We start from the raw sequence: 20,743 nt of genomic DNA, 5'->3' as shown, positions 1-20,743 counted from the left end.
CGGGCCTGTGGGTGACCAGCCAGGGCAGGGACGGAGGGCAGCCTGCCTCCGAACCCCCTGAGAACGCCTGCCGTCAGGGGCGGGGGGAAGGGAGGTGCCTCGTGAACTGTGGTGGAGAGAGTCTGTCCACTACTGGCGGGAGCGGGCACAGCCCGCAACGGGCCCTCCTAGGCCCCCGCCCAGTCGCGTGGCCCCTGAACACCCGCTCAACACCACGTGGATGCCACTGCCCCACTCCGAATCTAAGAGGCCTCTGGCTGGCAGGTCCGCACCCTTGGTGGGCAACCAGAAGCCAGACCTCGCAGAGGCTGTGTGACGCTAAGCCGCTACGGCTGGGATTGCCCGCTTGTAGCCTGCTGAGTGTCAGTCTCGTTGTTCTTTGTAATTATCTACTTGTCGGATAGCCATGAGAGGACGGCAGCTGAGCATTACGGCTGGTCTTTGCTTTGCCATAGGCATCGCGGTGACACATATTCCACACCTCCTCGTATTGAGCCTGGCCAGAGATGTCAAGTCTACTAAACGATCCCACAAATCAGCGCGGGGTCGACGATCCGTGCACTCATCGTCGAGAGAGCCCGTGCCGCCCATCCTATGCACCGAATGTAGCGGCCTCAGCCCCTGTCTGCCTCAGAGATGGGTCGCCCCCGTTTTTCCCTACCTATCACTCTGCATCTGCACCCGGCCTTCCCCTTGCCCATCCCATATTATCGACCTGTGTCCGCAAACTATCGAACTCCCTTTCCCCTTGAGGAAGTTTGCATTTGCTGTTTCTTCCATCAGAACACCCTTCCCCCAGATCTCTTAATGACTCGCCCTCTCACCTAATTCAGGTCTCTGCCTTCAGTGACCATCCTTCTTAAAATTGTTCCACTTTCCCATCACTACTTCTTTAACCCTGTTTTATTTTTCTTACTGGCCCTTTTCCTACTTGAAATTGTATTTCATATCTACGCAAATGCTGCTTAGAGCCTGTTTTACTAGAATGCAAGCCCCTTGGTAGCAGGGACCTTATCTGTGTCTTGCTTGTGTCTGTGCCTCACAGGCACACAGTCCACACCGGCACGGATCAGAGTGGCAGACAACAGGGCATGGATCTCTGGGTTTAGCTCACCTGCTGCTGGAATTTGAAGGGCCCTGGTCCAGTTCTCTGTTATTTGGATGAGATTGGTGCTCAGAGAGGGAAGGCATGTGTTCTAGATTACCCAGCTGAGTTGTACCTGGAATCTGGGTCACCTGCTTCCTATGCTCTGTCCACACAGTCACTACTTCCCGTACCTGATCACAACTTTGATGTGGGTATTTGCCTCTAGGCGGTGAATCTGAGGTCCTGGTTCAGAGGAAGGAGAGGGCATTGGCTTTCCCACTGCCCAGTTAGGCCTGTAGGGCCTAGGGAGGACTCAGCAGGACCAGATGGGAAAGCAGATGAGAACAGGTGCCTGGGGAAGGCAATAGGCAGGGATGGGGACTATGGTGGGTTGGGGAGTGCATTCTCCCTCCAAAATCGTTCAACTAAATTAACAGTGAAAACATTTTGTAGTTTATCATCTTTTTTTTTTTTTTCCCAAAAAGGAATGCAGGGAGGATAAACCAGAAACTACAGTAGGTTGGTGGGCATGGAGCCTGGAGTGAGAGGGCTAGGAGAAGAACACTCTTCTGAGCACAGATTTGGACAGACTGGATTTTGGAGGACCATATTAATGGTCTGTGTGTTGAAAAAAATAAAAATAAACAAAGATGAGAAAGCCCCCTAAAAGTGAATATATTTAGAAACAAATGAACGTACCTGCATTTCAAATGAATAACCACCACGATGAAGGGAAATAAATAACTAATCCAAGTAATATTGGAACCTGTGTTCAAATTGTTGCTTTGACCATTGAACTTCAGTCTAAAGACAAAAAAGTTAGCTTGAATAGGTTTGATAAAATCTTGAACTCTACTTAGCAAGTTTGTTTTTCACAATGGTTATGGGTACAGCAATTCTGAAACTGCTTTTGTGTGGGATTAAGCAAATAAGTAAATGATTTGAGGTTGATGTGAACCAAGGTTCTGACTATAGGGGAAGGGAGTATAATTATAGATTTGGGGAAGAATGGAAGGACACATTGGAATTGGAGAAACAGAGAGAGATGTGTTTATTTACATGTACATATTTCCTAGTCCTCTTTGCTACCAGGACTTAAAAGCAATGACACGCAGTTCCAAGGAGCATACCTCTGCCCAGATATTGGATTCTCAATATCATCCCCTGCTCTGGGGAACCCCTGTGGAGAAATGGCTGATTCTAGGTTTGTACAAGATGAGCCTGGAACATCATGTAATAACCAGAACATAAGGAAGTGCTCACAAAATAGTGTAGACACAGGAGTTAGCCTGAAGGACCTTCTGCTGGCCAAAGCAGGGACAATTTGAGGATCAAAACAGTAACCATAATGGATTGGAACCCACTGAATATAATCGGAACCCACAGGTCCATACTGATAATAAGGAAAGAAAGGTGACTGTTACTAATAAACATAGAAGAAATGATGGAATTAGATAAAAATTTGCAACCATCTTAGCAAAAATTCATTAAAGTCACCAATTTCAGGTAAAAATCGTCACTAAATGTAAAAGCTAGTAGGTGAAAGTTGATAAGGAATGGGACATTTACACCTCAAAATATTTCCCCACAGATTACTGATCAATTACAAATGGAGGAAATGATAACTTCCTAGTGGAACAACCTGGTGGACACGACTTTGAGCAATCAAAGTTACATCACCAAGGATGGGATATGTCCCTCCTGATATAGTACACCAAGGACATGTCATTCACGTAATGTTCCTGCCAAACTGCAATGCCTGAATCTAATTATTGCAAAATATCAGACAAACATGAACTGAGAGAGTCTATAAAACAACTGACCTGTACTCTTTAGGAGTGTCAAGAGTGTCAAAAGTTATGGAGGGAAAAGAAAAGGCTCAAAAATGGTTTCAGATTAAAGGAAATCAAAGAGAATGACAACAAAATGCAGGGTATGACCAAGCACTGGATCCTGACCTGCTGTCTAGGGTCTGCTCCTCTCGTTTGTGGACAGAGTAACCTGGGTTGATAATTACCATTCCTTTCATGACAGCAGAGTTGAACCCCTCACAAATATTCTCAACTCATTTATAATAGATAAAAGACACACATGGGTGTTTGGTGGCAAGACACGGGAAATGCTTGATTTGCCTGGCTGTGTCTGGACTGAAGAAATCACCAGATGGGTCCCCACATGACTAACAGCTCTGAGTGGATGGGAAGGGTCCCTTTCAGAGGCTCAATGATCAGAGGAGGACAGTTGTTGCAAGGACCAACATAGACTGTGACCACAGTGGGTGGGAGTGTGTGTATGACTATGTGAGTGTGAGTGGTCACTCCCTGGAGTGGGGCTGGAAATGCTGTGCGGTGTGGTGAGTTGCCCTGGAGAGCAAGGAGGCCCAGGCCTGGTGCAGCTATGGCACAGACAAGCAGAGGCCAGGGAGTACGCCAATACAATGTTTAATAAACTTGCCTGTGCATGCCTGATGTGCAGTCTACCTCTCTTGTTTATTCATTTATTTTTTGCCACTAATCTTGTGGGATCTTAGTTCCCCAACCAGGGGTCGAACCTGTGCACCCTGCAGTGAAAGCAGAGTCTTAACCACTGGACCGCCAGGGAAATCCATCATCTCACCTCTCTTGGATGGACAGTTAGGTCAGAGTGGATGGCCTGGGTGGATGTGGGACCCACCCACTTTCAGTTTGTGCCCCTCTAACTACACAGCCTTGAATAGGCTGCTGCATTCATGTTGCAGTCCATCACACCCATCACCTTAGGAGGTGAGACTGAGGCCACAGCCATGCCAGAACCAACAGAGAGGGGATCACTGGAACACAGGAGGGAGATGTGAGAGCAGGAAGTGGATATGGGATTGAGGATGATGGTCGGGCTCCTGGCAGGGGGCGGGAGGGTTGGGTGGACAGCTCAGAGGTGAATCTCTAGCAGGTAGCGCAGGCGGCACTGGCTCTCCTGGTAGATGAGATATTCGCTCTGGGAAAAGCTGGAGCTTCTGAACTCTGGGCAGGGCATGGGCTGGCCCTGGGGCACCACTACTCGCTGGCCATCTAGCTCCAGCTCAGTGTCCTGGGTTGGATCTGCAGGGCACAGCAAAGGCCATGGGTGACCCAAGGGCCACTGGTCCTTGGCTTTACCAGTTAGTCCTACCCCCTATGCTCTTCTATCATAGGGAGTGCCCACTCGTTCCCCCCAGCCAACCTCCAAACTGCTGCACAGGGTGGGCCTTCTGCCTAGAATCTCCTCCCCCATTTCTCTGCCTGGAAAATGCTTGCTCATTTTTCCACGCTCAGTCAATGACACCTCTTCTTTGAAGCCCTCCTGGGTGCCCAGGAATGATCTGTTGAACCAGTGAGCGTATGTTGAATGACAAAGTGAAGGACTACAGTGAGGAAGCCGGCTTCTTCTTGTCCTTCTTCACAGTCCCTTTCCTGCTCACCTTCTCCCTGAAAGCATCCTGCTTCATCTCAGCCTCACCTCTATCCTTAGGCCTGCCCAGCTTCCTGAGACTCACCAGGCTCTGTGTGGCCACGGGCAATGACACTGTCAAAGCCAGAGGGTGGCTGCTTCAAGCTGGGCTCGTCGACGGTGATGTGGTACTCTCTGCCCAGTGCCACCTCACCCAGGAACATGTAGCCAATGTGATGGGCCCCGCAGGACATGCCAGTAACTGGGGGACACAGGAAGGCTCAGGGTAGGCAGACTGGCCCTCTGCCTGACTCCCTGGGCCCCTCTCTGCTGCATTGTTATCTCCTTTGGCTTTGCTGCCCAGGCCCAGAAAAGTGCTCATCCTTCTTCCATCCTTCCTCCTACCATTTCTCCAGGCTCCTTGTCCCTTCCTGCCTCTTTTCTCCTCTCAGCTCAGAGGCCAGGCCTCTGCCACCCTCACCAAGGTCAGTAATGGCCTTTCAGTGACCATATCTGGGGCAGGGGCTCTTCTAGCCTGCTCTGCTGATTTTGCCACTGGCCTCCTTCACCCTCTATCCTGGGATCCTCTTACAAAGATGTCCTGAGGCCACCCTCCTCTCCTTCTTAGGCTCTTCTGCCCTCCTAGTGGGCTCCCAGGCCTTGAGCAACCTTCAGCCCCATCTGTTCTTAGATGACTCCTCCGACCTTATTCTCCTGAGTGGGGGCAGGTGGTGGTCTCCAATAATGCAGTCAACCGGGACCGAGGAGCCAGTATAGGGAGATCAGCTCAGTGAGGACACCTCTGGACAGAAACTTGGGGGTCATCAGAGACACCCTCCACCCTATCCCATACACTGCCCATCCCACCTCTCACATACTCCTCTCCTGGCTTCTCTCCTCCTCCATCCACTGCCCTGGAGTGGGCGCCCATCATAGTTGGCCTGGATGGGAACACAGCCTCCCAGCAGCCTCTGACCTTAGCCACCCTCCCTGTGGCTCCAGCCATGTTCAACTGTACTCCCCATCTTTCTCTGAAGAGGTTCCTTTGATCGTCCTGGGCCCCAAGCCCCCCATCCACACCAGGCATTTTCTCTAAGCTTTGTTATCAGGCTGTGCTCAGAGATGCTGACCTGCTGCAGCCTCCCAGCTTCGTGCCACCCCTGGGCTACTTTACCTCAAAGGCTCCTCTTTCACCGACCCCCTCCCCAGGTCAGGTTGGCACCTTCATCCTATCCACATCGCCACCCCATCCCAGGAAGCTGTCCTGACCACCAGATGCCTCCTGAGTCCCCCAACTGCCAGGATTCCCCACTGAGCTCTCGAGTCAGTAAGCATCCAAGAGATCCTCTCCTGGGTCCACCACCAATTGGACAAGCAATTGGCCCCGTGCTCCTCAGTGTCGACATGCCCACTCAGGACTTGGCCCTGAGGGACACCTCACCATAGCCAGCCGACTTGCGGTTCTCTGAGGCGAAGTAGATGCCCTTGCCAACACGGCCTCCAGAATGTGGCATAATGCGGAGCCCGCTGGTGAGGATGGCAGCCACCACGGCCACGTTGGTGCCATGCCACAGTAGCTTCCGATTACCCAGCTTGGCGTGGACCTGGAACCGATCTCCCTGGGGTGGGGGGAGGTGGGAAGCAGGAGAGTCATGCCCCCCAAGCTCAGGTGCTTCTGTCTGCTATCAGAGGAGATAACCAAGGCCAAGGGCCCCCCCAGCCAGTCACATACTCATGCACACATGCACAAGACCTAGGCCTGGTGGAAACTGGTCAGAGTGGCTCAGCCTACTCCCTAAGGAGTGGGTAAGCCAAGGCCATCTCTCTCAGGGAGAAGGTAGTGGTAATGGGGGGACTCTCCCTCACCTCCCCTTCTCGGTCCACTTTCCAAACGTGTTGAAGAGCAGGGGGCCTGAAGCTGTTGCTAGTCTGTTTTAAGTAGGCATGTATCACCTGCAGGGACAGCAGAAGTTGGGTGTCAAGAGCAAGAGACATGTGGACCAACCTCCTCTTGTCCCCCAGTCCCAGGGCTCTCCTCAGGGCCTGGAGACACAGCGAGAGAAGGCCCAGGGCGAGGGACCCCTCTGGGCACCTGGAGGGCAGACAGGCAGAGGAACAGTGCCCACTGCTAGCTCGGCTCCTCTGCGGGGCCCGGCCCACCTTGTACTCAGGCATCTCTGGGTCTAGCAGCTGGAGCTGGCACTTGAGGAACTGGTAATCTCGGTCCAGTGGGTGTGGCACCTCCTCCACTTTCTTTATCTCCTCGGGGGCTGCCTGCAGGGTCTGTGCCAGCTCGATGTCCACCAGCACCTAAGGTGATGGGCATTGGCAGCCTGGCTGTCCCCTTGAGCCTCCCTTGCCCTCCCACCTGACTAGGACCATGGCTGCCCCACCTGTGTGTCTTACCTATTCAGCCGCACCCCATCTATCTGCCTGGCCTTCCCCTCCTCTGTCCTTCGGCCTGCTCGTCACAGTCCATCTCTCTGCCCCCCATATCTCTTGCCCCGTCTGTCTGCTTTGTAACCTGCCAGCCCTCACCAGCAACATGTCCTTCTTGGCCTGCAGAAGCTCAGGGGAGTTGATGGGTGGGGGTCGGCTGCGGCCGAAGTTGTGGGGAATTACAGTGTAGAAGTGGGAGGACAGTTCCTCTAGGCTGTGCCCACCGTCTGCGGGGGCTTTCAGGGCCGCCTCCACTGCCTCCAAGGCCTCGAACCCCTGGGCGATCTGCTGCTTGCTCAACTTCCCCAGTGGCATCTTCTTCACATCTGGGGGGATGGGGAGAGTGAGGAGACTGCCTCGCAGCCTTGCCACCCCCAGGCTCCTGTTACCCTGCCTGCCCCCCACTCCTCACCCAGGTTCATGAGGGCCATGGCATTCTGAAACATGTCCTTGCTGAAGATGTTGGTGATGAGCTTCTGCGTGGCTGCATCCAAGGAGCAGGGCCGTACCTGCTGAACCACGGCCCTCACTGGGCCTCCATCCACCTAGGGGTAGAGGACGCATATGGGCAGGAGCAGCTGGGCTGGGCACTTGCAGCCAGAGCAGGTCGAGGCTAGAGAGCGAGGCCTGTCCTGGGTGCACAGCCAGGCAGTAGTGGTCCCCTCCCTCGGCCCAGGCCCACCCTCCCTCCCTGACCACTTCACCTTCACCACGACTTCCTGGGCCTCGTCCTCTCTCTGCACTTCGATAAGTGTATACTTGCCGGGGTGGGCCACAAAGTGATCCCGCTCTGCCCAGCTGTTCTTGGTCTTGTCCCGAAATTTCTTCTCAAAGTCCTTCTTCGCATCCTCCAGTGACACGAAGCGGCTGAGCTTGGACTGGCCCACCTCTCCCTGAAAGCGACAGCCACAGTGCCCGCCATAAATGCTTGCCGGCCTCTGTTGTGCCAGCCTGTGCCAAGTGCCCCTGGGCGTCAGAGGTGGGGCAGGGCCACAGTTAGCGGCTGTGGCCTTTTGGCCTGAGTAAGCTGTGGGGACCCTTGGGGGCAGCAGGCATGCACCGAGCAGGGAGAGGTGGGGAGGAGGTGGGCACAGGATGGGTGGGTGGCACTCACCACGCGTCCCCAGCGGTTCCAGCAGAAGAAGCAGTCACCTTCTTCCAGCAGCTGTATGATGTAGAACTTGTTGTTGTTGTTCCCAATGTTGGTTTGGTTCAGGGTACAGTCGTAGTCTTCATGCACCTGTGGCCAGACGGGGTGCAGTGCAGGGAGGGCAGGCTGGCTCAGGCCACCCCTGGGGTGCCTGGCTGGACGCTGCCAGGAATCAGACTGCACTGGGGCGTCAGAGGAGGCCCTGTCCGGGAACCCTGCCTTAAATGTGGTAGGGGAAAGCCTGAGAAGCTCAGGGGCTTGCCCTGTAGTCTGAAGAGCAGACGTGACCTGCCTGGATCTGATGGGCTATAGCCCTGCCTGACCTCTGGGGTCTCAGGAGAACACAGCAGCCTGGAACCACCTGGCCAGAGCCAAGGGGGTGGGGAGCAGGTCTGAGTGTCCTTGTACCCAGGAGGGAGCAGGCATCGGGACTGGCTGGGGACTACAGCTTACCTGGGTTCCAGGGTTGCCGCTGAGTGGACATGAGGGGTCCACTTGGGCTATGCACTTCTCTGTGGGCGCAGCCTTGAGGGCCTCAGCAGTGGAACGGAAACTGTCCTCCTCTTCTGCCCCCTGTCGCCCCTTCTTCTTCTCAGGACCCTCATGCTGCACTTGGAGCTTGCGCTTTGGAGCCATGGCTGTTCTGTGGCACAGAGGAGTCCCTCAGACCTCCACGGCCTTTGTACCTGACCTGGCTGGCACAGCACCAACTTGCCCCACCCTGAGTTTGCCTTTGGCAACCTCCCTCTGCCTCCATTTCCGCCCCCTCCCCTGGTCCCTGACCAAAACCAGATCTCTGCACCCCAGATACACCCCTTTCTCTAGTCACTGGGACCAGGCCTGGCCTCTGTACCGTCTTCCCAGTTTGATTGAGGAAGAGGGGCTCTCCACCCTCTCTAGCTCTCCTGTGTATACTGAGGTGGAAGGGAAAGTGAAAGGAAAATCTCCCCCCTCCCACTTCTGGACTCCTCCTGGCAGAGCACTCTCTGTCCCTCCCCCCTCTCAGCTGACTTGGACCTGGCATGGCTGCTGGGCTGAGTCACCCCAGCTATGGAGGAGAGTGGGCAGTGGCTCCTGGGGGCAGCACTCATGAGGCCAGCTCTGTCCCTCCAGAGCTTGGGACCCAGTAGCACAGAAACTTCCCAGCAGACTCAAGACTTCTGGGATGCCAGTCTGGGTCCTAGACCAGTGGCACTGAACTGCCGGAGGGCAAAAGCCAGTCACACCCACCCGGCCCTGCCCTGCCCTGTGGAGGGCTGTGGGCAGGGCCATAGGGCACTCACCTAAGAGAAGCAGGGACCTGGGAGAAGTGGTGGGCACCCGGTCAGTACCTCCTAGGCAGTCAATTCTAACAACCCTCTGTAAGCCTTAGGGGAGCAGGGATGAACTGGGTGTGGGTAGATTTCCAGTTATTTGGTCACCAGTCTGGTGAGTCAGAGGCTGGGCAGGCCGAGGAGGGGCAGCCTGTCCCATGGATGGGTGGACACTTGATCTGGACACAGCCAAAGCCCAGGGGACTGACGCACCCTTAGCGCTGCACATCTTGCCTGAGGCATGCAATACGTGTCCACCGGTTTGTCAAGTGACCTTGGCCGCAGGTGCAGGCATTGCCTTCCTCTCCCAGGGACTGCCTGGCTCCCTCTCCCCCGGTTACTAGGGAGTCAGACTCTCACCCAGGCCCCCGCCCCTGACCGGGAGGAGTCACGGTCCATGTAAAGGAACCCTGCATCTCTGACGCCCCCCAGCGTCCAAGGGGCGCAAACACAGAGAAGGCGTCGGAGTCCGACCCCTCTTCAGACGTCAGTCAGCGGCGGGGCGCATGCGCCACAGTCGTTGGCCGGAAGCGCCGGAAAAAGGCTTGCTTCCTTTACCTTCCGAGCCGGGGCGCGGGAGCCTATAGGAACTTTAGGAGGCGGGGCCACAAGCATTTACCCTATGGGCGCTTGGGGGCGTGACAGAACCTATCCAAGGACCCAATAGAGCTGTGGGAGGCGGGACCTACAGAGTGGTGGGAGCCTATCCCAGCGGGGAGTCTGGTGGGACTGCCGGGTTTAGCCGCCACGTGAGGTCTCCAGCGGCTGACTGCAACACGCACCGTGGGCAGCATGTCGGCGACAGGGGCGGCTCGTAAGAGGGGAAAGCCGGCCTCAGGGGCTGGGGCTGGTGCGGGGGCCGGCAAGCGGCGGCGAAAGGTGAGCATGGCTCTTTGGCAGGCGGGGCTCTATCCCGCCTATTGGGACCACCCTAATCCCATCCGGGGGTCCCGGCCCCGGTCCCCTCACCCCCGGGACCCGGTTTGGAGTCAGCTTCGTCCCTTTCTCTGTGCGTCAAATCCTGAAAAGGCTTTCACTTTAGCCAGGGGCCACCGCCTTTCCCAGTGGCTCTCGAGGGACCCTAAGGGACTCTTGGTCAGAGCCCGAGTGGTTGGGACCCCTGACAAAAAATGTATTCTATAATTCCCAGGGCGACTCCTTTGGGGACAAGGGCAAGTCCAAGGGTGGCGGCAAGATGAATGAGGAGATCTCGAGCGACTCGGAGAGTGAGAGGTGAGCTCTTTTTTTCCACCTAGTGGAAAGGAACCCTGGGACCCATGGTGTATGGAAGGAATCCTCAGTTGAAGGGGTGCTAGAACTGGGCCAGAACCCAGGATCTCAGGTCTTGACTCTTTCCTCCACTTTCTGACCCTGAGAACTGTCATTTCCTTCTCTGCAGGGTCTCTGTGTGGGGCGGACCCCCAGTCCCAATGGGAGACCTGCTGAACCTTCCTGGCTCGTGACAGGGAGCTGAACTCCAGGCAAGGGGAGGATATAAGAAATGCTTGCTAGTTCGTCACAATTTCAGTTACTGAGAGTGCCAGGCACTAGTTTCATTGTTTTGAGAACAGAGATGAGCAGGCAGGTGAAGACTGTGTGTTGTGATGGGAGGCGTATCTTAGAGCTGTGTGTTGTGGGAACAGAGAAGGGGAGTTTAAATAAGGCTTGGAGAGATCAGGAGGGCTTCCTATGGAGAGGTAGGGAAGGCATTCAGGGATCAGAGAAAAGTCTAGGGGTTAAATGGGCTAAATGGAAGATGGAGAGGGTGGAAGGGCAGGTGGTGCATGCATCCAGATTGTGAAGGGCTTTGTGTACCTCCTTCATTCTGCATGTGGTGGGGGTGAAACATACTGCGGAGTTCAAAGTGGGCTAGCAAGGTGTCAGGCCTGACCTTGTGGAATGGAAGCTGTCACACCAGGAAATCCTGGTGCCTTCCTTAACAGTTGGCTTTAAGAGGACTTCCCCGGTGGTCCAGTGGCTAAGAATCCACCTGCCAGTATGGGTTCAATCCCTGGTCTGGGAAGATTCCACATGCCACAGGGCAACTAAGACTGTGTGCCACAACTACTGAGCCCACACGACCTAGAGGCTGTGCTCTTCAGAGAAGTCACCACAGTGAGAAGCTCATGCACCACAGCTAGAGAACAGTCCCCACGTGTCACACCTAGAAAAAGCCCACGCACAGCAACAAAGACCTACTGCAGCCAAAAACTAAATAAATTGAAATGTTAAATTATTATGTTTTTAAAGTTGGCTTTAGAAATTCTGCCTGTCAATATTGAGTACATGTTGGTTTTAACCTGCTCGCAGGAGTTTCTTTACTTTTTGTAGTCCTGAGGTTATGGCGGGTGTGTGCCAGGCCCCGTGTGAAGCACTTTTAAATATTTTTAAAATGTGTTGTGAAATTTATTAGCTACAGAAGAGTTCATGAAATGTAATTGTACCATAGACAGTAATGATGAAATGATAGACCTCTGTGCACCCACCAGAACTAGACCTGTGCAGAAACGTAGAAGACCCAACTGCCATTCCTGACCTGAGTTAATAATTTCTTTGGTTTCCTTCCTTTTTCTTTATCTCCTTTTTTTTTTTCCTTTTCTGATTCAGATGTAATTTACATACAGTGATATTTGTTTCTTAGTGTACCTTTCTGTGAGTTGTAACAGACTCATATAAACTGGCACCACTATGAAGATATAGAAGGGTTTTACCACCCTCCAAAATTACCCCTGGCTCCTTTGTAGTCAGTTCCTCTTTCTCTCTCCCCTCTGGTAACCGCTGTCCCTAGAATTTTACCTTTTCCAGAATGTTATATGAGTGGAATTATAATGGTGTATGCTTCTCTTGATTTTCTTTGGAGTTCCATCTCCTATGTGTGAACCCTAAACAAAGATTTATTCCTTTGGGTAAACTGAGTAGACGTGTAGACCTTGGTTGTATGAGAGAAGGGCAGCACCAGCTCTGTCGGCTGAAGACTTGCTGGGCGCTGGGTACTAACTGGTCTCAAGAGCACGAGGCCTTGGCTTCCTTGAGAATTTCCAATGTCCCTTCTGGGGAAGCTGTGGGCAAGGTCATGGACGAGTCTTGGAAATGGTCGGGGTGCCTGACAGGGACTAGATAGCTGCAGGCATGTGATCAGAGGGAACAGGCGGCCCTAGGTTTTCTGCTTCTGAGTTCCCATGACTTACCTCCAGCTCCAAGGAGCAAGTCAGCATAGGACTCATCTTAAGTGAGGGGTGTGGAGGGGAAATCAAGATCTTCTCAAGATCAAGCCAGACCCAGTCAAGCTTCACCTGGAATCCCATCCTCAGGGTAGAGGATGGTGCTTCAGCAGTGAGGATGGGGCGATGATAGTCCCAGTGTGTCTGCCTCTTGGTTCCTCACGTCAGATCTGGGTTGGCAGCTCCCTTGTGTCTGGGGGTGGTTCTTGTTTTGAGATCTACCTTTTCTGCTTTCCACGTTGGATCTTCTGTTTCATGTCTCCCGTGCCTGGCTCAGAGAGTAAAGAATCAGCCTGTGATGCAGGAGACCTAGGTTCTATCCCTGGGTCGGAAAGCTCCCCTGGAGAAGGGAATGGCAGCCTACTTTAGTCTTTTTCAGTATTCCCAACCCACTTCGGCATTCCCTTCAGAAGGGAATGGCAACCCACTCTCAGTATTCACGGAGAATTATGTGAACAGAGGAGCCTGGTGGGCTACAGTCCATGAGGTTGCAAAGAGTCAAACATGACTGAGCAGCTAACACTTTCACACCTTCCCCATTCTTAGGTCACTCTTCTCGTTCGGGAAGCACACCCTCCATCCTTAAGAGGAGGAGAAGGGACCAATTCTCTGGCACCTCGTACACCTGAAAATATCTTCGTTCATCATTGATGGTTTCATTTGGCATGCCATTCCAGTGGTTAACATTTTACTCCGAATCTTGTGTGTGCAGCTCCTTTGTTTCCTGCTCTCAGGGCTGGTGTTGAGGGATGTCTGGAGTCATTTTGATTCTTGACCCTTTGAACATGATCTGATTTTTCTTGGACCTATAGAACCTTCTCTTTCCCTCCAGAGTTGAGTGATTTCACAGTTATGTCTTTGGGTTTGGGGTCTATTTTCACCCTTATGTTGGTCCCTGGATGGGCCCTTTCAGTTTGGTAAGTCATGTCTTTTTTCAGTTTTCTGTGTGTATGCTCACTGGCCATGAGGGCTGGCAGGGATGGAGGTGGTCAAGTGGCAGGGAAAGCAGTGAGGAGGCAGAGTCCTAGTGGCCAGAGGAGTGGGCTGAACCTCCTCAAACGCAGCCTGCTCCTGCCCACAGTCTAGCTCCCAGGAGGACTGAGGAGGAGGAGGAAGAGGAGCTGGAGGAGACCGCACAGGAGAAGAAGCTGCGCTTGGCCAAGGTCTACCTTGAGCAGCTCAGGCAGCAAGGTGAGCCTGTGGGCTGGGCAGGTGAGGGGCATGGCCTGTGCCCCCTGGTGGGTGACTGATGCAGGTGCCTGCTGGGCAGCCGGGGCTGCAGGTGCTGGCTGCCCTATGGGAGGGTGGCCGCGAGCTCTAATGGAACTCCTCGGGCGGGCCAGGCTTCGTGGGGCTTTAGACTGATCTGATAAGCAAAGCTAGAGGGTGGGCAGGAGGAGATCATCCAGCCCTCCCTGCCCTCCCCCCCGCCTTTGCTCAAGGTGGCCTGAACTTCCATGGGACACAGCCCAAGTGTTCAGGGCCTAGGACTGAGGCGGCAGGTTGGGATGGGAAGGGAAAAGTGAGGTCTTGGCCTGGGTTTACTTGGGCTCCTCTGTCCTACGCAGAGGAGGAGAAGGCCGAGGCCCGTGAATTTGAGGAGGACCAGGTGGCAGGGAGGCTGAAGGAGGATGTGGTAAGTGTGGAGGGAGAGGGGTGGGAGGGAAGGGATGGGATTGGTCTGCTTCTGGGATCTCATTCCTCTCCTCTCCATGCAGCTCGAGCAGAGGGGCAGGCTGCAGAAGTCAGTGGCAAAGGAGGTGAGTGGACAGGGTACTTTGGTGTCAGATTGGAGGGAATCACCGGGGTCGGTGGGCAGATGGCCCAGCTGGGGACTCAGGCTGTGCGGTCTCTGCTGTGGAACGCAGTGGGCACCTGGCCAGACAGGGTCAGTCCTTGCCACCTTGGGCTTGGCTTTCCTTCTTGGCAGTGTGGTGGGAAAGGGTGGCGTGTGTGTGTGTGTGTGTGTGTGTGTGTGTGTGTGTGGTGGGAAAGGGTGGCGTGTGTGTGTGTGTGTGTGTGTGTGTGTGTGTACGGGGGCCTTCCTGCCCAGTGTGTGTGTGTGTGTGTGTGTGTACGGGGGCCTTCCTGCCCCCAGTCGCAGTGACCCAGCCCCTGCCTGCCTAGATCCAGGCCCCGGTGTGTGTGTGTGTGTGTGTGTGTGTTGTGTGTGTGGGGCCTTCCTGCCCCCAGTCGCATCTGCCTAGATCCAGGCCCGTGTGTGTGTGTGTGTGTGTGTACGGGGGCCTTCCTGACCCCAGTCGCAGTGACCCAGCCCCTGCCTGCCTAGATCCAGGCCCCAGTCTCTGTGTGTGTGTGTGTGTGTGTGTGTGTGTGTGTGCGCGTGTGTACGGGGGCCTTCCTGCCCCCAGTCGCAGTGACCCAGCCCCTGCCTGCCTAGATCCAGGCCCCAGACCCGGCTGACATTCGAATTTTACGGGGCCACCAGCTGTCTATCACGTGTTTGGTTGTCACCCCTGACGACCTGGCCATCTTTTCTGCTGCCAAAGACTGCACCATTATTAAGTGTGAGTGAGTGCCTAGGTGGGGGTGCAGCCCCAAGGGATGATCTGGGAGGGCTGGTCTGGGGAGGAGGGAGGCCTGATGGGGAAAGCTTCTGGAGGCAGGTTTGCTCCCTGAGAGGTGTTTTCTGGGTGACGGTGGAAGTGTCTGCCCAGGAATGGGGCTTTGTGAGCTCCCTGTGACTGTCATCGGAGATGGAGGGGAGGCGGGATGATGGAATTGATGCTGTGGGGTGGGGTTGGACTAGATGATGCTGAGGTTCTGCAGAGCCCTGGGATTGAGTTCCTGGTCCTCCTGGGTTCCTGGCCTTTGGCCGCTGAGGGCTGGCCTCCTCCATCCACAGTAGTAACAGAAAGAGCTCGCCCCATCAGTCCCAAGCACTTTCCTGTTCCTTCTCTTCCGGGCTTCCTGGCTGCCCTTTGGGATTACTGGCATCACTTAACAGATGAGGAAACTGGGGTGACTTGTCCAGGGGCTCACAGTGGCTGAGCCAGATCTTCTGACCTGAGGCCAGGACTTTTTCCACGGTCCCATGGGGCCCTTGAAGGGGGCTGCCAGATGCCTACCCCAGTCCTAGTAGCATCTGTCTTCCCCTTGGTGCCAGGGAGCGTGGAGAGTGGACGGAAACTTCATGTGATCCCTCGAGCCAAGAAGGGTGCCGAGGGGCAGCCCCCCGGCCACAGCACCCATGTCCTCTGCATGGCCATCTCTTCTGATGGCAAGTACTTGGTAAGGCTGTGTTGGCCCGGGGGTGGGTGAGAGGTGTGGGCACACGGTGGGTGCCTCTGGCCATTGTCCTTGTCCCCATAGGCTTCAGGCGACCGCAGCAAACTCATTCTCATTTGGGAGGCCCAGAGCTGCCAGCACCTGTACACCTTCACAGGACACCGGGACGCTGTGTCGGTAAGGAGCTGGGCCTCCTTTAGCGGACATTTCTCAAGCACCGGAGTGGGCCAGGCTTGGTGCTGGGCTCCAGGGAATGGCGTGACTGACGCAGACGGTCCTCACCCTCATAGAGCCTGCACTTTAGTGTATAGGACAGAAACAGGGGGAAGCAATGGGGAAGAGCTGGGGGAGATTGAGTCGAGCTTGCCTAGGGAGAAGGAGGCCTCCGAGGAGTCTGTACTTGCTTGACAAGGGCAAGTGACTGTACCTCTGGCTCCACATAGAGCCCCACAGAGTGCTCTCGAGGAGGGCTGGCTCCCTGTGCCATAGGACGTGCTTTTCAGGACGTTGTCCCTGGACCTGACCTCTGTCTCGCCTGCTGTAGCCCAGGTCCCCTTCTTCCCTCTTTCCATGAACCCCCAGGGGCTGGCGTTCCGCAGAGGCACCCACCAGCTCTACAGCACGTCCCATGACCGCTCTGTGAAGGTGTGGAATGTGGCGGAGAACTCCTACGTGGAGACGCTGTGAGTGTGCCCAGGGAGAGGGCATGCACACGCGTGTGTTCAGGTTCACGGGTGACCTCATCCTCCGTCTGTCCCCTGCTCCAGCTTCGGGCACCAGGACGCTGTGGCTGCACTAGATGCTCTGAGCAGGGAGTGCTGTGTGACCGCCGGGGGCCGGGACGGGACCGTGCGTGTGTGGAAGATCCCAGAGGAGTCCCAGCTTGTCTTCTATGGCCACCAGTAGGCCGGCTGTGCCCAGCGTGGGGGGCAGCATGGGCTGGGGGTGAGGCTGGGCCATGCCCCTCACGGCTCCTTTTTCAGGGGCTCCATCGACAGCATCCAGCTCATCAACGAGGAGCATATGGTGTCGGGCGCAGACGACGGGTAAGAGCTGCTTCCTGCCCCTGCCCCGGGCTTGCCGCATAGAAAATCCCCTTGGTCGGGAGCTGGAGTAGCCCCCTTTGCATAGGTGGGGACGTTGAGGCAGAGAGCGCACCTGTCTGCTCTGTGTGGCAGGTGCGCACTCGGTCCCTTCCTGCCGTGTGGCCCTCTGCCCTGTCCCTAAGCTCTCACTGACCCTGCTCCCTGTCCACAGTTCCGTGGCCCTGTGGGGCCTCTCCAAGAAGCGGCCACTTGCCCTGCAGCGTGAGGCCCATGGGCTGCGGGGGGAGCCGGGCTTGGAGCAGCCCTTCTGGGTGTCGGCAGTGGCAGCCCTGCTCAACACAGACCTTGTGGCCACAGGTGGGTGCCCTATGGGGCAGAGAGGAGGGTATCCCAGGGTGGGCTGCTGAGGAGGTTGCTCACTGTCTCCCTGTCTCCCAGGCTCCCACAATAATTCTGTGCGGCTCTGGCAATGTGGAGAGGGCTTCCGGCAGCTTGACCTTCTCTATGACATCCCCCTGGTGAGTGGGGCATGAATACCAGCCTGTCTTTACCACTTTCCAAAGCCTCTTACCAGTCTTTTCCTGACAGAAGGGTGGTTCCTCAGGGCAGGGCCAGCTGTGACTTCTCTTCGTAGCTCCAGCTCCTAATACAGGGCCTGCAGAAACTCTCCCTTCTTCCTCTCCCTTCTCTGCCTCCACTCCCCTCCCAAAGGAGCCCCAGGCCCTGTCCTGGGTGCTGGGGTACAAGGCAGGGAAGTGCGCAGAGCACAGAGGGCCTGGCCCTGTGATGGGCTCTGCATGACTGGTGCTGGGCTGAATGCCAGGCTAGCGTGTGGACTTGGGGCAGCCTAGGGCAGAGTGGCAGTTCAGGGCTTGGTCATGGAGTCTCCTGAGCCAGGAGCCAGGCCATACTTGGTGCACACTGTCTCCCTAATCCCCACAAACTCTCTGCAAGGCCTGTAATCTCCTTTCCCCATCTCACAGATGTGGAGGCTGAGGCCCAGGTGAGGCGGCAGAGCGCAGAGCAGGGTGGACCTTTAACTGTGATGCCGGGGCTATGGTGGAGGGTCTCTTCTCATATCTCACTGTGTTGTCCTTCCCTCTTCTCAGGTGGGCTTTATCAACAGCCTCAAGTTCTCCAGTGCTGGGGACTTCCTGGTGGCTGGGGTGGGGCAGGAGCACAGGTATGAGGCTCGCCTTGGGGGGCGAGGGTGGGAACAAAGGTGGACACTGCGGGGCGCTGGGCCTGGCCTCAGCGGCATCCCTCCCTCCCACAGGCTTGGCCGGTGGTGGCGGATCAAAGAGGCCCGGAATTCTGTCTGCATCATCCCTCTCCGCAGGGCCCCCAGGCCCCCGGCTGCTGGCTCCTGACACCCATCCCCTTTATTTAAGTTCTCCCCGGGTCATCCCCGCTTTCTTTGTATTAAAAGTCTCCTCTTTTGGGCCTTGTCTCCTCCAGCTTCTTGGGTGGGGAGGGCAGAGATGGCTTACTAAGGCCTAGGGGCTTTAGCCTTTCCAGGGAATTTGGGGATGGGGCCCTTAGCTGGCTTCTGGCTCCTGGACCATGAGTGTCCTCTGTGACCTCACTAGGCCAGCTTCCCACCCCCTGCTCTGGGCTCATTGGGGTCAGAAGCTACTGACCCCTCAGCCAAGAAGCTGTGGCTGTCCAGTGTCTGTAAAGGGCTGGCTGTGGGGTCTGAGGACTGAAAGAAAGACAATCAGGGGGCTTCCCTGGTGGCTCAGTGGTAAAGAATCCGCTGCCAGTTGCAAGAGACGGGGTTCAATCCCTGGTCCGGGAAGATCCCACATGCTGCAGAGCAGCTAAGCCTGTGCATGCTTGCGTGCTTAGTCGGTTCAGTCGCGTCCGACTCTCTGCGACCCCGTGGACCGTGGCCTGCCAGGCTCCTCTGTCCATGGGATTCTCCAGGCAGGAATACTGGAGTGGGTTGCCATTTCCTTCTCCAGCTTGTGCAACACAGCTATTGAGCCTGTGCTCTAGAGTCTGGGAACCGCAACTACTGGAGCCTGCTCACCCAAGAGCCTGTGCTCCACAGCGAGAGAAGCCAATGCAATGAAGAGCCTGAGCACCGCAACTAGAGGGCAGTCCCTGCTTGGCACAACTAGAGAAAAGCCCGCACAGTAATGAAGACTCGGCACACCAAAAATAAATAAATAAAAATTAAAAGCAACTGTTGTCCCAACAGATCATCATGGACATATTCCTACAAGTCAGGCTGATCTGCCCCACCCAGGTCAGGTCAGGAAGCTTTAGGAGCCAGACTGCCCTTGGGGTGGGAGTCGGGTGGAGGTGGGACCCTGCATTGCTCACTGCTTGGGGACAAGGGTCAGAGGTGGGAATAGCTCTGCCCTTGGTCCCAATGACAGCCAGGCTGCATGACTCCTGTGAGCAATGCCCCTGCCAGGTAAGCATGTCAAAGGAATGTTCATTCTCCTGATTTCACTGGATAATTCAGCTCTTGCTGTGGGGTGGAGTAAAGAGGAGATGGAGAGGCTTGACTGGAGAGGTAGCAGTGCGGTGAAGCTGCCTCTCCTCAGTGGAAAATCAGTGGAAAGTGAGAATTAAGGATTCTGCCCATACCTTGGCTTTAATGCCTTGAGTCCAACAGCTGAGCCTGTGGTTCTCAAGCGGCAGTGACTCCCCCCTACCCCCTCTGGTCCCCCCAGGCCTCGCCCTTGGACAGAGCTGCTCCCTTCATTCTCTTGGGGCCTGAAGGGTCAGGTTCAGACCAAATCCCTGAAAATCTTGTTATGGGTCAGAGGATGTTACTAGAATTCACTCCCTATGTCCCCGCCTTAAATTGAGCTCAACGATGGGATACACACCTCCTGAACAATATTGCAAGTAATATGGAGATACCCCTTAATCCACAAACCCCTTTTCCATTAGCACATTCCCAGGGGGAACAAAAATAAATGCCCTTGGAATTTAAACTGAAAATAATCCCTCCTATGGCTTCTATTCTTGGCCTTGGTCAGCTGAGACTGTAGTTGGGCTCTCCCTCCCTTTCTCCCTCGCTCCCTTCCTTCCAGGCAATGGGAAGCCATGAGAGGGTTGAAAGCAAAAACGTAAAATGAGCTGGTTGGCAGTAAAGACAAAACAACTCGCTGCTGTGTGGAGAATTAATTAGTAGAGGTTTGGGGGAAGAAGGGTGGCCACTTAGGAAGCTATAGTAATAGCAGGTAAGAGGTGATGGAGGTGTGAGAGGGCCCAGCGGCAGGAACAGGGAGACAGAGCTGTTTGGGATGTGTTTGGAGAAGTCAACAAATCTTGTTGATGTGTTGATTGTGCAATGAGAAGAAGGTGGCAACATAGTAGGCAGTGGTGACATTTATGAAGATGAGGAAGACCAAGTGGGGAAAGCAGGATCAAGGAGGAGGATCAAGACTTCATTCTGCAGTGTCCAGTAGTTGCAGAGAAGCTGAGCAGGCAGTGAGCTCACTGCTCTGTTTTATAACAAATACAAAGCCATGTGACTCAGGGGAGCTGCACTGTGCTTCCCAGCTCCCCCTCCAATGGGCTCAAGAGCTCTCCTGTCTTCCACCCCTGACGGACTCAAGACCACAGGTGAGGGTGAAGTGAGCCACTGGAGAAACTCTTGGCTCTGTTTGTAGCTCTGAACCAGGCGAAAGATACTGGGTGGGGCCCTTCCTGGCTCTGCCTATTTCTGTCCTCTGCAGACCCGCCTGGTCATCATGAGGCCCTGGGACTTCCTCAGATCACAGCCCCAGGGTCACTGAGGTGTGCGTTTCTCATTCCTAAAACACGTGAGCAGCTTGACCGAAGGGTGGGGAGGGGCTGAGAGAACAGCAGGT

At 55.2% G+C, this 20,743-nt stretch overlaps 3 protein-coding genes across 7 annotated transcripts in view; 1 reads left to right on the top strand and 2 right to left on the bottom strand.

The window, feature by feature from the left end:
* Nucleotides 1–566, bottom strand: part of LOC122424372 (protein mono-ADP-ribosyltransferase PARP3-like) — a 4,642-nt gene extending 4,076 nt beyond the window's left edge. The window contains exon 1 of the mRNA XM_043442123.1: nt 525–566. Within this exon, the coding sequence (XP_043298058.1) occupies nt 525–566 (42 nt within the window). The remainder of the gene's footprint in view (nt 1–524) is intronic.
* A 1,548-nt stretch (nt 567–2,114) lies between these two features.
* Nucleotides 2,115–9,742, bottom strand: PARP3 (poly(ADP-ribose) polymerase family member 3). 5 transcript variants are annotated; one of them, XM_043442785.1, is made up of 11 exons: nt 9,608–9,742; nt 8,535–8,724; nt 8,046–8,171; nt 7,636–7,824; nt 7,344–7,476; nt 7,031–7,257; nt 6,653–6,802; nt 6,359–6,445; nt 5,934–6,111; nt 4,599–4,754; nt 2,115–4,164 (listed from the first exon to the last, which is right to left on the bottom strand). In XM_043442785.1, exons 2-11 carry the CDS (start codon nt 8,715–8,717, stop codon nt 3,995–3,997), a joined length of 1,599 nt encoding a protein of 532 aa, XP_043298720.1. In that variant the 5' UTR covers nt 8,718–8,724; nt 9,608–9,742; the 3' UTR covers nt 2,115–3,994. The 5 variants fall into 5 exon arrangements, with proteins under 5 accessions (XP_043298720.1, XP_043298717.1, XP_043298718.1 ...); XM_043442782.1 differs by having other exon boundaries at nt 8,535–8,719; nt 9,608–9,638; XM_043442783.1 differs by lacking the exon at nt 9,608–9,742 and adding an exon at nt 9,365–9,518.
* A 337-nt stretch (nt 9,743–10,079) lies between these two features.
* Nucleotides 10,080–18,353, top strand: RRP9 (ribosomal RNA processing 9, U3 small nucleolar RNA binding protein). The gene is made up of 15 exons (XM_043443180.1): nt 10,080–10,273; nt 10,545–10,627; nt 13,697–13,806; nt 14,184–14,251; nt 14,334–14,375; nt 15,017–15,143; nt 15,743–15,867; nt 15,949–16,041; nt 16,447–16,547; nt 16,632–16,766; nt 16,848–16,910; nt 17,122–17,267; nt 17,349–17,428; nt 18,020–18,093; nt 18,187–18,353. Exons 1-15 carry the CDS (start codon nt 10,187–10,189, stop codon nt 18,278–18,280), a joined length of 1,428 nt encoding a protein of 475 aa, XP_043299115.1. The 5' UTR covers nt 10,080–10,186; the 3' UTR covers nt 18,281–18,353.
* Nucleotides 18,354–20,743: the final 2,390 nt, after the last annotated feature.

This window comes from Cervus canadensis, chromosome 22 (assembly GCF_019320065.1).
Source record: "Cervus canadensis isolate Bull #8, Minnesota chromosome 22, ASM1932006v1, whole genome shotgun sequence".
Lineage (NCBI taxonomy): Eukaryota > Metazoa > Chordata > Mammalia > Artiodactyla > Cervidae > Cervus > Cervus canadensis.
This window is presented reverse-complemented; position numbering and strand designations above follow the sequence as displayed.